Here is a 15,774-nt window from a genome sequence, read left to right as displayed (position 1 = left end):
GAAAGTAGATTTTATTGAAAATATTACTAATTTAAATTTAGAATATGAAGGCAGCAATATTAGTATACAGATTGGTAAGTAAACTTGCTTGTACATAACAAAACTCTGAATACATATATATAGAGAGTTTTACTACTCATCATTCCCACACACCACACACCACATTTATTTTATTTTTTTAAATTCTTAATTTTTTTTTTGGTTTGATTATTCTTAAACTTATTGAATTTTTCTATTCATCATCTATATACCACATATTTAACAAGATTAAAAAATATATATATATATATAATATGTAGTACGTGAAGATGATAAATAGAAATTTTCATATATATATATATATATATATATATATATATATATATATATTACAATAGCTTGATTAACTTGCTGTCTTTTTCCTTCCTTTAGGCGCATAAAGCGAAGTTATACTGTTATAGTCAAGAAAGTTGGCACTTAGTAGTTCGCAAAACCTATAACTTTTATCCTGAAAGCACGATAAAAGATAAAGGAGCATGTATTAAAACTATCTAATTTAGTTGGTTACACAAACTATTATCTCATTTAATTATTATAATTTTTTTTAAATTTTTAAATAAAATATAAAAAAATTAATTTTTTAAATTCTAAAATAAAAATTATCGTACTTTCATTTCATCTTATCTCATTTTATTTATATAACCAGACGAGCATGAACCTAATATTTTACATACTTTCCAACATGTGAACCCACTGATCTATCAGTTATCAACGCAACCATGGCAACATTTTTTTGAAATCGACTTCATGGCCTTTTAGCTTTTCAATGATTTAACACTATATCCATACCTAATAGAATTTGTATTATGGTTGGCAATCTGAAAAAGCATTTGTTAGGGGCTTAAGTATTATTGATATAAAGAATAACGCTAGATACAATTTTAAGGTGTGCAAGTCTCGTGCACTCCCTTTAAAAAAAGTTGATAAATCTATAGAGTGTGCGAAACTTGCACACCTTAGAAATGTAAATATTATTTCACCGATATAAAAACTTAGACTATTTGGTTAAACTTTTATAGTTTTAAGAATGTTCAGTTACAATTTATCTTAAGACCCCATCCTGGATCCCTTCATGTATTAAACCTCAAATTAAGGTTCACTGTAGATCTTAGAGTCCAAAACACTTGAGTTCACACGTTTCATATCTTTATATAGGATTTGAGCATCTATCATCTTCGCCCAAACAACCCCACCAACTGAAACAGGCTATGTTCTGGACCAAATTTATGGAATAGAACAGGAGAACCACTGAAATCATCATCCAGTAAAATAGGAGATCCACTCAAAAATTGCAGCCAAATATGCTTTGCGCAAAATACCAATAGGAGCATGAATGCTATAACACATCATTTAGACCAATGTATCACTTTCAACTTTCCCCACTTCGCAACTGGATGGACCCTTACCTTAACAGCACTTCCTCCGATTCATTAATTGCTGGTTTGATCCATTCTTGGACATTATGCTTTTATTTCTTTCGAATGCAATGCCTATAAACAAAAAGAAAAGAAAGGAATTGCATGTTTCATACCCAAAATGTAGAAGGGAGACATGACAATAAATGACCAAAAGATGAAAAAAAACTTGATATCTTCTGATACTTGTCTGTGAATTACCATGAATGGGATCACTGTGTTTGAAAATACCAGCCGGTATATTATATTTTTTTCTTTTTTAACAAATTTATTGCCAAGATATCAACATCATATGACCCCTCTATATAATCATTATCACATTCCCTCGGTTGCCTGTTTGTACAGAAACCTCTTTCTTATGCCACCACCAAAAAAAAAAACAAAAACAAAACAAAAAAAAACAAAACAAAAAACAAAATAACATGATTTTCACAAAAATCAAACCAATTTAATTGGTCACTTTGGGCAAAAAGGCTTTGGCTTCTGCATCATTGTTTGTAACAGACGAGTCTCGATGAAGCTCCTTGTTCTTGAAAAGCTACTCGAAGTTGCCTCATCATTGTATCTTGAAAAGAGTCTTCAATTTCACAACCAACTTCCACTCCTCAATAGACAGATCATCCTGCATATTATAGAGTTACAAAATAAGCAACAATTTAAACATAATGCATGAAGAATGGCAAAACCAAGCCACCCGATGCCACCCAGGGTTAACGCGATGAAAGGTCAGTATACAACCCGATGTGTGAGATTCAATCACTTACCCTATAATTAGCTTTAAGTACATCAATTGACTTCCTTGAGATGTGGCTGACAAGTTCATCCTCAAGCTCAAAGTGCCTACCAAACATCTTTTGCTGTTCCTCAGGATTGGTGCCAACTATCTGTAAATGTCAACTAACATTATGGAAGCAAGGGCATTGCATTGAGATAAAAAATTCCCATTTCTTATATTCTTTTTTCTTTTATATGTAATCGAAGATTTTTTTTTATCAGTGCAATCAAAGATTTCTTTTTATCAGTGCAATCGAAGATTTTATTAAAAAGTTCAAAACGTATAGTTTGAGTTATGTATACAAGAGGAACACCTAAATAGGAATAATTATGAAGTCATTTGGTTGAAGCACATTTGTTTTTAAAAAAAATACCAATAATAGACAAATAATAATTTTATTTGATAGGTACCTAAAATAATTAGGATTTACAAAAGAAAAAAAAAAGGCAATTCACTTTCAAAAGCTTTTTGATGTTACTGAATTCTTGTAAAGGTCGATTTATGAAGAGTCTAGTGGTTTACCCAAGAAATTAAGAAGGGCCCCGGCATATTTATTTTATTTGGAAATGCCAGTGCAATGACTCAATGATGACATGTGCACATGGCGCAGAACAGAAAGCTGTATGGACTCTGAGAACAATTTGATGTAAGATTTTTAAGAAATTCATCACTAGACTAGGTTTGTTTTTAAAAAAGATTGAATCCTGCATCATAGGTACGAACATATACCTTAATTGCAACCTTCTGCCCTTTCTTTGCAATATCCACAGGTTTATGATTATTTTCAATGGATGCAATTCTTCCAATATCAATAAAATCCCTCTGAGGAATACAAATCGGAGTCCCAACCTGTGCAGAAAGCAAATAACATCAGACGCAATACACAAACTCTATGGGCATCTCATAATAAGCATCATCTGAAGCCCACAACTAACCCACAGTTATAAAAGTCAACATTGTAGAGAAATTTCGGGACTGGTATTCATTCACATCAAGAAAACTCATGAGTTATGTGCCATACATGATATTTACGAGTCTACGACAACAAAAACTGTAAATCAAGCAAAAGATCAGAGAAACTGAGTTAGCCTCAGTTGAAAAAGTAGACAGACAAGATGGAGCATCCCAGCCTCATTCAAGCCATAGAAAGAACTTTCTTTTTCCCCTATAAGGATGCCATAGAAAGAACTTAAGCATATACACATGAATTCTAGAGCTGGTAAAAAGTCATGATAAAATAAGTTCAAACCCTTTAATCACATTATTAAGATAAACGACAAAGCATGCTACTGCAAAAGTGTTCCCAAAATTTCAGCTACTTGATCTACAAGATCTTGAACTTTTAGAGTTTCATAAGCATATTATACAGAAAAACAAATAACAAAAGTCCCATATTTTGACAACTCTGCTAGGTCATACCATTCAAAATGGACTACGTCAACCCGTGAGCACAGAAAATAACAAAGTAGCATCCATGGGCTCTGTATCTGTTGACTACTATCTGACCAACGAACAAAGCCCCCAAATCATGCACAACTCAACAAGCTAACTAATTTGATATTATTATCATTATCGCCTCATGAGTGTGTAGTGGTAACATTTAGAACTTTACCATCTCCCCCTTCCTCTTACTTCTTTCCTGCATGACAGCATAAAGAAAGGATAAACTCTCAATTCCCTTTCCTTTCCCGTCTCTTTCCTTCATTTTTTCATCCCTATCAATTCTAGTGCAGTTTTCTAGGAAGGGGGAAGGAACTATGAAACTGAAGAACAAATAGAGTAGGTATATAAAACAATCTCTAGGGTAAACTTTGGCCTCAGAAAAGTTCACATATGTAGATGGCTTCATTGACTTGTTCTGTTGGGAAGTACTAAAGCCAGACCTCCAAATTGGGCACATAAACAACAATACCACCATGTGCTCAAGAAAGTTGATTTGGAGGTCACTACATAGCCCCCGGGTTTTATACACAAAGACACAGATTCCTTATGTACATACCCAGTTTTCCAAAGCATAACTCCTAAGCAACTCAGCAAGTTTAAAATTGAATGGATATTTCACGGAAATTATAGAGTACTTGTTAAGCCAGCTTCTTGTTTTAAGTCTATTAGTGGTTTCCCTTTTTTCTCACTTTACTGAGATCCAAAAGTAGCTGGTCTCAACAAGATCTCCTCTTTTCTCAAACCCAAGACGTGTGAGCAAGTACAGTGCAGAAATTATCTGGTGCCTATAAGGACATCATATCCTGACAAATGATATTTCACTAACATTATCGTGTCCCTCAAACAACAGAAAATAAGCCATATCGGCTGAAAAATAATACCTTAGCAATGCCTTCAAGGATATCAAGCCCCAATACAATTGGATCCTTCTTGTTGAAAATGCAGTTGGGTAAAATTTTAAGGACACATGGGAAGACCGCATCATCAGCAGTTTCCTTCTTCTTTTCCTCCTTGAGGTTGTCAATATAGGCCTTAAATTGATCAAACAAGTGATAAATGATATCAGCCCGAAAAATTGTCACACTTAGAGACTCTGCAAGTTCCTCAGCATCCTTCATAATTTTTACATCAAATGCCAAGATAGTAGCATATTCCTTTTTCTTTTCAAGCATTACACTGGCCTTCATGACATCCTTTTTATGTACCGGGCCTATGCCTATGCCACTAACAGGAATGTTTACAGCTGGGGACTTCAAGAACTCGAGCAGTGCTTCCAATGAGCCTAAGGTAGACGCTTGCACGTAAACTCCCTCACCACTCTTGTCAATCCTGCTCATGACTGACTGCATATCTTCCATAGCTGATTCCTTGACATCCTCTAAATCATCATCTGAACCTACAATATATAGACCAGTGCCAGCTATAGCATGGTCAAGGCCCTGCATTAAAATAAAACACAATATATCAGGTACTTCCTTCAAAAGAACCAACAATGTTCTCTTTAGTAGTGAAAATGTATGTATTGCTTAAATAATAGATAAAGCTAATAATTAGGCAGGATTGGCCTGACTTCAATATGTGAAAAAAAATACCTGTGCCGTGATCTTGATACCCATTGCTGCCTTGATTTCCTTATGGTGCAGATAAGTCCCCTGAAATCAGCATCGAATTAGATATAGAAAATGATACAAGAAGATAATCAAAACTCAGGTTGTTATAATCTATAGTGGCTGCCCAAAGGAACAATGTATTGAAAAAAAAGATTTTAAGCTCATCCATTGTCCAGCGATTCTGATATTGTGGCATAGCAGTTCTAAGGTCGTACAACACGACTTTCAGATACTGTGGCAGATTTTTGTAAACTTCTCTCTCATCATGTTGTCTTTAACCCTGCCTCAAAGGTTTAATGTCCCAAATAACTCACTGTTTAATTACCAGAGTGCAAGTAGTGCAGCTTAGCAACCTTTTTCAAGATTCCAACTACTCTCTTTGTGTCATAAGCAGATTCCAAGCATTCAACAGACTACTGTTGCAGATTACCTTCAAGACCTTGGCCTTGAAATTCAATCAAAGAAAGATTCACTTTAAAGTCTCTTCTGTATGTTTGTTCTTACCAAAAAAAAGTCTCCTGTATGTTCAGATAGAATTTAATGTAAGGCTCGACTATCTCTTTTTTGCCAGTTATTTTGCTAGCAGTTACGGGAGTTCTATTTTTCCTACTCGAGAACTTTTTTATATGTACTTTTCCTTCTCAGGCACTACGAAAACAATGTGAGAATGTCAAAAGAGAGAACCATACCTTGACTCGAAGTTCCTTCATTGGATGAGGCGTCAATAAAGCTCGAATTGTGGTGACAATAGGTCCCTACAAAGCGAGATTCATTATTAAGGATTTGAAAGCAAGCATGAGATCATGAGGAAACATGCTTTATAGGTGCTTGCCTGCATGCCACAAACAACCATTTGATCTCCTTCATGAAGCACACCATTGACTAAAACAACATCAATAGTTGTCCCATGACCTTCAATGACCTTGACTTCCAACACTGTACACTGGTGAACAATTTACTCACGATCAGATTTTCCACTCTACTATCTTGAGGTACTCAAGCAAATCAAACATATCGAAAATATCACAAACCTGAACTTCATTGCTATATGTAAGTTTCTCAACCATAGTTTTCTGAGTCCATTGAATCAATAATAATAACAAATCTGGGATGCCTTCGCCACTGGATTACCCACAAAGCCAAAATATCAGGACAATAACAAAAACAGTTTGGCAGCTGAAGAGCCCAAACAAGTTATGTCAATACAAGACTAAAGTCCACAATTTGTACCTAATAGCACTTGTAGGTACAATGCTAAAAGTTTCCCCCATTTCCTTATTCTTATAATACAATTCAGTATTTAGACCTTGCTCCTTGAACTGGGTTACAATCTGAAAACCAACAAAAACAATCAAAATGAATGAGTTATAAGTCAAACGGACAATAATGAAACAAATAAGAAATGGCAGAATGTACAAAACCTGAGTGACCCTCATGTTGAATTCATTTTGTACATCCTTAGATTGTTGTTTCATGGCCTTCACAATTGGTGCATTGCGACACGTTTTCCATCCATAGAGCCTATCTACCTGCTCAATTGAAAAAACAGTTCTTTTTTAGTATTGAAAAACAAAATAAAATACCCACACCAAATGCAAATTAAATAACGAACCTCACCTTATTCAATGCAACAATGAATTCTGTATTCCTCATTTTCAAAAGGTTAAGTGATTCTATTGTTTGTGGCTCCAAGCCATGCATTATGTCGACAACCAAAATTGCAATATCACATAAACCCGAACCCCGTGACCTCAAATTAGTAAAGGATTCGTGCCCAGGGGTATCAATAACCAATAGACCCGGGACCTTCAGTTTTGCATCAGCTTTCAGTTCCTTGGTTCTCTCGCGAATGTTCTCAGCAGGAAAATATGTCGCACCAATTTGTTGAGTGATGCCTCCAGCTTCACCTTCCTGAACGTTAGTGCCTCGGATACAATCCAGCAACTTCGTTTTACCAGTATCAACATGGCCCATGATGCAGCAAATTGGGGAACGAAGGTTATCTTCACTTGGTTTGGAGGTAGAATCAGACCTTGAAGCTTGTTTTTTCAAGGATTCATCTTTTCTATTATTTTTTTCAGCAACTTCAGCTTCCTGTTTTTCCTTGTTCTCAAGATTCAGACATGTTATTGGATGGGAAGGAGTAGTTTTCTTAGCAGCACCCATTGGTTTGGCAGTTGCAGGAGGTTCTGTAGATTGAAAAACCAAAGAAAGGCAATAGGTAGATCAGTGCTAGGACAAAGGAAAAAATAAAGAAGCACGATAGTTACTCCAAAGGCAATATACTTTAGCAGGGTAATTCCTAACAATGCCATGAAATGACAATATGCCTAGACCCTAGACCTTGCAAATTCAGAGACAGGTTAAAAAACGCACGATTTATCGACATGTTTATTTTTATTTTTTACTTTCTTCTTGTTTGGCAATGTGGGTTGTACAATAGGCATCTGCTATGCCAAGAAACTTGAGGTGATTCAACATCTCTGTAATCCTTACAAATAAAATTTCCCACTTATGCAGAAAAACATATATGTTGCTGGAAAGTAGGACCATAAATTCCCATTTCAGATTAATCAAGTTAGATCCAATACTAGTAACAAGTCATAGTTCAAACAAAACAAAAGAAAGAGCATTAGACAGAAAACAAAAGTTGTATGTAACGCCCCACTCAGTCCCATATTGGGTGAAACATGATAAAGGTGAATGTGCATTGAGTGCCACGTCTCAAATTGGTCCCTTAGTAAGTTGGACTGAGCTTTTTAAGGATACCAAAGAGCTCAAATTTCACCTTGCCAAATTGCTTCCTTCTAGTTTGCCTAGGTGTGTAGAAAAAGCTTCAGCAGAACTTCCTTTGGGGTGGGTTAGGTGAAGAGATCAAATTTCACCTCGACAACTGGCCGACGTATGCACTTCAACCTCTTAAGGATGGTTTAAGAGTTCGAAACCAGCTCTTAATTGATTGTGCACTCTTGGGAATTGGCTTTGGTGCTATCAGAACTAGAGAGACCTTGTGGAGTTCAGCTGTGAACTCTCAATACGGATCTTATGGGTGGGATTATGGATTAACACAAGAAAAGGTTGGGTGAAGTTTTTTTTAACATACTAGAATTGAAGTGGGAGATGGAGCTACAATGAGATTCTGACAAGTTATGGTAGTACGGCTCTCAAGGAACCTTTTCCATATGTGTAGTGTTGCTCATACTAAGATGCTTATGTGATGAACCATTAGCTTTATCTGAAAAGCTCATGAATGAGAGGTAGATGTCTTCACTGCATTCTTCAATTTGTTATAGACCCTTAGTTTGAGACGAGGACATAGTGATAACCTCCTTTGGGCTCCTTGCAGTACACCTCAAGAACATCACAAAACCACGGTGGTGGCAGTGCTGGCAAGCTGGAGAGACCTTTTGTGGAGCTTGTGAGGCAATTGATCCGCAGCTTGTGAGTGTATTGGAGAGACCTTTTGTGGAAGATGAGATTTTCAAGGTCATATCTGGTATGGCTAAGGACAAAGCGCCGGGTCCGGATGGTTTCTCAATGGGTTTCTTTCAAACTTGTTGGGATGTGGTGAAAGGTGATGTCTTGCGGGTGTTCAGTGAATTTCATGCTTATCAAAAGATTGAAAAATCACTTAATGCGACTTTTATTGCACTCATTCCAAAGAAATATGGGGCGTCGAATATTGTGGATTTTCGCCCAATAAGTCTGATTAGCAGTGTCTATAAGATTATTTCAAAGGTCCTTGCTAATCGGCTTAGTCTAGTGCTGGAAAATATTATCTCCAAGCCTCAAAATGCTTTTATTCATGGGAGATATATACTTGATTCGGTGCTCATTGCAAATGAATGTTTGGATGCTAGATTGAGGGAGGGAAGTCCAGGTATTCTTTGCAAGCTAGATATGGAGAAGGCTTATGACCATGTGAACTGGGATTTCCTTTTGTATTTATTGAAGAGGTGTGGTTTTGGAGATAGGTGGATTTCTTGGATGCGTTTTTGCATTTCAACGGCTCGGTTTTCAGTGTTAGTTAATGGCACTCCTGCAGGTTTTTTTCATAGTTCGAGGGGTTTGCGACAAGGTGATCCATTATCTCCCTTTCTTTTTGTCATAGTTATGGAGGCATTGAGCAAGATGTTGCAGGCTACTGTTAGTGGGGGTTTTTTATCTGGTTTTCAGGTGGGACATAGCTCTAGTAGCTCTTGTACCATTTCACATCTTCTTTTTGCAGACGACACTCTGTTGTTTTGTGAAGCGGATAGGAGTCAGGTCCAAACTTTGCGTGCATTATTACTTTGTTTTGAAGCAGTATCAGGGCTTAAGGTGAACCTTGACAAGTCTGAGTTGGTTCCGGTGGGTGTGGTCCCTAATATACGCAATCTAGCAAGTCTTCTGGGTTGCAGGGTGTCCTCATTCCCAATGAAATATCTGGGTCTTCCATTAGGTGCTACTTTCAAGAGTAGAGCTATATGGGATGGGGTGGTAGAAAAGATAGAGAAAAGGTTGGCTGGATGGAAAAGGGTGTATCTATCGAAAGGAGGTCGTCTCACTCTTATCAAGAGTACCCTTACAAACCTCCCCACTTATTTTTTATCCCTTTTTCCTATGCCTGCAGGGGTGGTGAATAGAATTGAGAAACTCTTCAAGGCATTTCTTTGGGGAGGCTTAGGGGAGGAGAAGAAAGTTCATTTGGTTAATTGGAAGACAGTATGTTCTCCAGTTGAGTATGGGGGGTTGGGTGTGTGTAACTTGAGAACTTTTAATAAAGTGTTGTTGGGGAAATGGCTTTGGAGATATCATATGGAAGAGGGTTCTTTGTGGAGGGAAATAATAGATGCTAAATATGGGGTTGATTGGGGTGGGTGGCGTTCTAAAGAAGTGAGAGGGGGGCATGGAGTGGGGCTATGGAAGTTTATAAGGAAGGGGTGGATTATTTTAGTAAATCATATTCGTTTTGTCGCAGGTGAGGGTGACCGAATCAGTTTTTGGCGGGATGTGTGGTGTGGAGATCATGCATTGGAAAGGGTGTTTCCAGCTTTATATCGTATTGCAATTAACAAGGACGCTTCTGTGGCGGAAGTGCGATTACTTGCCCATGGTTCGCATCAGTGGAATATTCTGTTTAATAGAGATATTCATGATTGGGAATTATCTATGGTTTCAGATTTTTTCAGCTTGCTACATTCTTTAGGGTCTACTATGGCGCAACAAGACAGCTTGAAATGGAGGCTCCAGGATCATAAGAAATTCTCAGTAAAAGCGTATTATAAAATTTTGATTTCACAGGATCACACCTCTTTTCCTTGGAGGAACATTTGGAGGTCTCGAGTGCCCTCTAGAGTTGCTTTCTTCGTTTGGAATGCCGCCCTTGGGAAGATCTTAACCACGGATAATTTGAGGAAGAGAGGATGCGTTGTACTGGATTGGTGTTACATGTGTAGAAAGAGTGGAGAATCGGTAGATCATCTTTTATTACATTGTGATGTAGCAAGAGGGTTGTGGGATGAGATTTTTCGACGGGTCGGTGTGGCTTGGGTAATGCCTAGGAGAGTGGTGGAGCTGATGGGTTGTTGGAGGAAATTGCAGGGCAGTCATCAAGTGGCAGCAGCTTGGAGAATGATTCCGTTGTGTATCATGTGGTGTATTTGGACGGAAAGGAATATGCGATGCTTCGAAGACAAGGAAAGAACAATGATGGAGCTGAAGAATTATTTTCTGCACACTTTACTGCTTTGGTTTTCAGCTATTGTATTAAATGGGGATGATATACATGAATTCCTATCTTTAGTTTAACGCTCTTAGAATGTATCTAGGTGTTCAACTGTATACTTCCTGTGTACTAGGTATATGCCTATTTCATTCACATCAATAAAGTTTATATCTTACTTATCAAAAAAAAAAAAAGATGATCCCTATATGCATTATGTGGTGTTTGTGGTAGAAGCGCAATGACCGGACGTTTGAAGACAAGGAGAGATCGCTGGAGGAGCTTAAAGATTTAATTTTTAGAACACTATGTACATGGGCCATAGGCCCATAACTGTTGATTTCAATGGCATGGACCTACATGATTTTCTTCTCCATAATGCGCCTACCCAGCCTAGGGGCTGCCTTTTGTATTCTCTTTTAGAATTCTATACATGGCTTTGCCTATTCTTTGATCAATATAATTTGTTTACTTGTCAAAAAAAAAAAAAAACAAAACATCTCAAAACCCACCTCACGAACTGATTAAAAGGTTTTGCAAGAATGAAACAGAAACATATCATTCATTAAATGGCTCATGAGCTTCTTTTTAAGGTCTAGACATTATTAATGAAACAGAAACATATTATTCATTAAATGGCTCATGAGCTTCCTTTTAAGGTCTAGACATTATTAGAATATAACTAAATCATGTATCCATTTCCATCATCTTCATTCCCATAATTCCATGCCGATGTGTTTACAACAGAAAGTTGTTGCTCAACTCGTTGCTATACTCCTGGACTGCTGGTTCTGCTTTTTTCCCCAAAATATCATTTCACAAGCATATACAAGCCAAATGTGCAGAACATGTGGCGCCAAATGCTGAATTGCTAATATAATTATACAGGTCTGCACAGGATGCTAAGAAAAAAAAATTACAAAAAAGGATAAAAAAAACAGATATATCAGCGACAAAATTGTAACTCTCCTTCCTTTTTATTTTTTTTTTAAGCGTAACTCTGCTTACTAACAAAGAAAATTGTACTTATAAAAAAAACTAATAAAGAAAATCAGGGGTGTTCAGCGGGTGCCCGCCACCCGCTGCACCGCCCCGTTCGCCCCGCCCCCGCCTGGGTGAGGCGGGGGATCCGCTCTGCACAGACGAGGCGTGGGGCCCCCTGCCCATATGAAAGGGGCGTTGCGGAGGCGGGGGACGAAGGGGGCTCGGCCCCGCCCCTCCCCGCCCCGCCCCGCCCCGCCAGGATTCCTTAGTTTCTCGAACTCTCTCGTCCCAGATCCAGACTCCCAAACAGCCAAACTCTCTCGATCTCTCTCAGATCGTTTGCCATGAAAGTAACAGACGCCAGCAGAGAGGACTCAATTGGGTTTGTTGTAACAGACACCGCTGAGACTGAGAGGAATCGATTTCGTTTGCCATGAAAATAACAAATGCCGAGGTAGATGAATCTCTCTTGGTAGATGAATCTCTCTTGGGTTTGTTCGTTGTTGTAAAAGACACTAAGATGAATCTCTCTTAGGCTTGAGTTTGTTGTAATCGATTGGGGGAGCCGAGGAGGAGAGGAGGGGGGCGGGGGGCAGACGGATGGAGGTCCACCCCGTGCAACGGATGGGGTACCCCGCCCCCACATGGACGGAGGCGGATTACGGGGAAAAAATCCCCACCCCCGCCCATGCGGTGGCCGGGGACAGGGAAGGGGTGGCCCCGCCCCGTAAGGGGCGGGTAGCACCCCAAAAGAAAATTGTAACTCTCGAACAAAAAAAAAAAAAAAAAATGTAGAGTTGGCACGGTGCTCAGGATTCCTTGTCATGAAAAGATTGTGACTCTCCAAATTCTGAAAATTCTATATGTAAAGAACATCTAAGGCTAAGGAGGAATAATGGAGAAGGTAGTAGCCGAAACAAAATGGACGCGAGACATACCCTTGCAGGTGAATGTAAACAAGTCCAAGAAAATTAAATAGAAAACCATCATGATAATATGCCCATCAGAAAACAAGAAAACAAGGAAATGATATTTCAACATAAAACTTACCTGCATTGTGAGAAGTTGGTATTGCAACCTTTGCCTCCTTTTTAACCACTGGTTCAGGTTCAGAGTCGACCTCTTCATCAGCAAACGCACTATTAATAGAAAGATTAACAGCAACATCATCCCAGCTCTTTGCATCCCATTCATCCTCATCATCATCTTCTTCCACTCCATTATCTTCGACAGCCTCGGCAACTTCAGACTTGTCCTCCATGTCAATAGACTCCTCATCAACTTTCTCTGAATCGATGCTATCCATCTTGGCCAGAGTCTCTAGTGGTTCTTCCTTTGCTTCTACATTTTCCACCCGCTTATCAGGGGCACCACCATTTGCTTTATCGTGAGTTGGTTTTTGCTTCTTGTTCTGATATTTGGGACGTTTATTTTGTGCAACAGTGTCTGTAGATGGGGGAAGCATCCCTGCATTAGCAAGGAACTGGTTCTTCATTGCTTCCAACCTCCGGGCTTCTTCCTTCTGCTTCGTAGTCAAAAGCTTGCCTTCCGCCTTTTTTCTCTGCAATTTCTCTTTTTCCTTTTCCTTCTTTCTACGCTTAGCTTCTTCTGCTAGTCTCTCAAGTTCTTCCTGCTTCCGTCGCTCCTCTTCTTCCTTCCTCAACCTCTCCTCTTCTTCCCTCTTCTTCCTCTCTTCAGCTTCTTTTCTCCGAGCAATTGCTTCTTGCATTTCCCTAACATGTTTTGGCACTTTCTTGTCCACAGCTTTACTCTTAGATTCGTTCTTCTTTGGCTTTGTTGGTTCAGTTATTACTTCATCCTGGGTTTCATCCTTCACCTCCAAAACAGTGGCAGCAGCTGTGGCTGCTGCTGCCTTCTTCTCTTTTTCCTTCTCCTTCTTCTTCTTCTTCTTCTTCGCTGCAGCAGAATCCACACTCTCTTCTTCACCTTCCTTCTCATCAGCCAGAGCAACTGGTTCAGGTTGAACCTCAATTTTCTCTTCTTGTGGAGGAGCAGCCGGCTTTGATATAGGAGGCGCCTCACCGAGCTCTGCAAGAATCTTTTCTAAATCATCCTCCTCCTCAGCTGTCCTTCCACTCTTCTTCTTTTTCTTCTTAGTTTTAGAAGTCCCCTTCACCTCTTCACTCTTATTAACTTTATACACTTCAGCTACCGCATTACTAGTTCCCATACTCGGTTGTTCAGGTTCATCTACACTTCTAAGTTCAGCTTCATCTCCCAGTTCAGTAAAAACACCACTACTTTTTTTCTTTGAAGACTTTTTCTTCCCCGAAAATGTGATTGCAGAGAAATCTTCATCCCTAACAGTATCATCATCACCAGCTCTAGTATGTTCAGACAGAGAAGTATCTTCATCATTCTCCTCATCAACGACAGCCAACACAGCACTAAAGGAACTACCACCAGTCTTCTTTGAAGACTTCTTTTTCTTACCCGAGAAAGTAAGCGGGGCAACATCTTCATCCTCTTCTTTCTTTTCATCCCCATCATCCAGCCCATCAAAATCAGACTTTGTGAACACACTACCACCACCACCTTTGCTGCCAACTTTGGCCTTGGATGACTTCTTCTTCTTTCCTGTAAAAGCAATTACTTGCTCATCTTCATCATCGCCATCCTCAACTTTACTTTCTCCCAAAGAATTATCCACCTCCTCCCCCTCATTATCATCAAGATTGTCACCATCATCATCAATAGCATCAAACGCAGATGCACTAAACAAACTACTACCACCCATACTGGAGTCCTTGGACGGCTTCTTCTTCTTCTTCTTCTTATTCCCTGAGAAGCTTGCCACTTGCTCATCATCATCTTCCACACTGTCTTTCTCATCAGTTAGTCCAGAGCGTCCATCCTCATCGTCATCCTCGTCTCCCAACAAACCGAACCCAGAAGCGCTAAACGTGCTATTCCCACCGCCCTTCTTCGACTTCCCTTTCTTCTTCCCAGTGAACATCGTATCAAGAGCCTCGTCCTCTTCCTTTTCGACATCGTCACCCTCATCGTCCTTGGGGTTCAAAGCTTTCGCGCCCCCCTTCTTACCCTTCTTCTTCCCAGTTACAGCAACCCTATCTTGAGCCTCTGGCTCCTCGGACAGCTCAACTCCGATAGAATACTCATCGTCATCGATGACGACCTCCTTCTTCTTCGACTTAGACACCGCAGCCGGGGCGGTCTCGTCGTCCCCACGAGCCATCGGCTTCTTTCGACCCATCAAAAATACGTTCTTTCCTTTCGACTAATTGGATTCGATAACTAGACCGAGAACCAGAACCTATACAATCAGATCCATCCTACAAAATTTCATATGTAAAAGACCTGAAATTTATCACTGAAAAATGGAAAGGAGTCTTAAAACAAAATCAATCAATCGAGAGCAGACAACCGTAGAGAGAGAGGTTACTTGGGGCGACGGAGGGAAACGAGAAAGAGAATCGGAGCAATGGCGAGAAAAAAGGAATTGAAAGGAGGTAAACGGAGTAGGGAAACTGGAAGGAATGGATAGCTGACACAGGGCAAGAAGTGGTTTGGAGAAAAATGCAGAGAAGACGAGAAGGAAAGTGGAGAGGGGAAGGCAATATATACTTTGTTCAAGGGTTGTCTTTTGGGTCTGTGCATGATTTATTCCATGAGTTTGGTCTGGTTGCAACTCTGCATCCGTCTTGGACTTGCGAAGAGGTTGCAATTCGTGTTTAGATAGCAACAATCACAATCCCATCGATTCAATCTTATTTTATTTTATTTTTATGAAAGAAGGAAAAGACCAAACTTTATTGATAAGTT

General features: G+C 39.2%; 1 protein-coding gene across 2 annotated transcripts; it reads right to left on the bottom strand.

The window, feature by feature from the left end:
- Window positions 1-1,929: 1,929 nt before the first annotated feature.
- LOC121243904 (eukaryotic translation initiation factor 5B-like) lies at window positions 1,930-15,682 on the bottom strand. 2 transcript variants are annotated; one of them, XR_005936324.1, is made up of 13 exons: window positions 13,021-15,682; window positions 6,900-7,471; window positions 6,704-6,811; window positions 6,513-6,613; window positions 6,314-6,404; window positions 6,115-6,225; window positions 5,972-6,037; window positions 5,265-5,324; window positions 4,554-5,111; window positions 2,959-3,078; window positions 2,752-2,859; window positions 2,219-2,338; window positions 2,021-2,076 (listed from the first exon to the last, which is right to left on the bottom strand). XR_005936324.1 is itself a non-coding variant. In XM_041141963.1 (12 exons), exons 1-12 carry the CDS (start codon window positions 15,203-15,205, stop codon window positions 2,011-2,013), a joined length of 4,158 nt encoding a protein of 1,385 aa, XP_040997897.1. In that variant the 5' UTR covers window positions 15,206-15,680; the 3' UTR covers window positions 1,930-2,010. The 2 variants fall into 2 exon arrangements, 1 of the variants encoding a protein (XP_040997897.1); XM_041141963.1 differs by lacking the exon at window positions 2,752-2,859 and having other exon boundaries at window positions 1,930-2,076; window positions 13,021-15,680.
- Window positions 15,683-15,774: the final 92 nt, after the last annotated feature.

Source organism: Juglans microcarpa x Juglans regia, chromosome 8S (assembly GCF_004785595.1).
Source record: "Juglans microcarpa x Juglans regia isolate MS1-56 chromosome 8S, Jm3101_v1.0, whole genome shotgun sequence".
NCBI lineage: Eukaryota > Viridiplantae > Streptophyta > Magnoliopsida > Fagales > Juglandaceae > Juglans > Juglans microcarpa x Juglans regia.
This window is presented reverse-complemented; position numbering and strand designations above follow the sequence as displayed.

Bases quoted from the DNA above. Each gene is read 5' to 3' on its own strand.
- LOC121243904 (XM_041141963.1), bottom strand. From the start codon at position 15,205: ATGGGTCGAAAGAAGCCGATGGCTCGTGGGGACGACGAGACCGCCCCG. The intron at 5,112-5,264 runs GTATTTTTTTTC...ATTTTAATGCAG, and splicing joins GTATCAAGATCACGGCACAG to GGCCTTGACCATGCTATAGC. The intron at 3,079-4,553 runs GTATTATTTTTC...CTTTCTGCACAG, and splicing joins TCCTTGAAGGCATTGCTAAG to GTTGGGACTCCGATTTGTAT.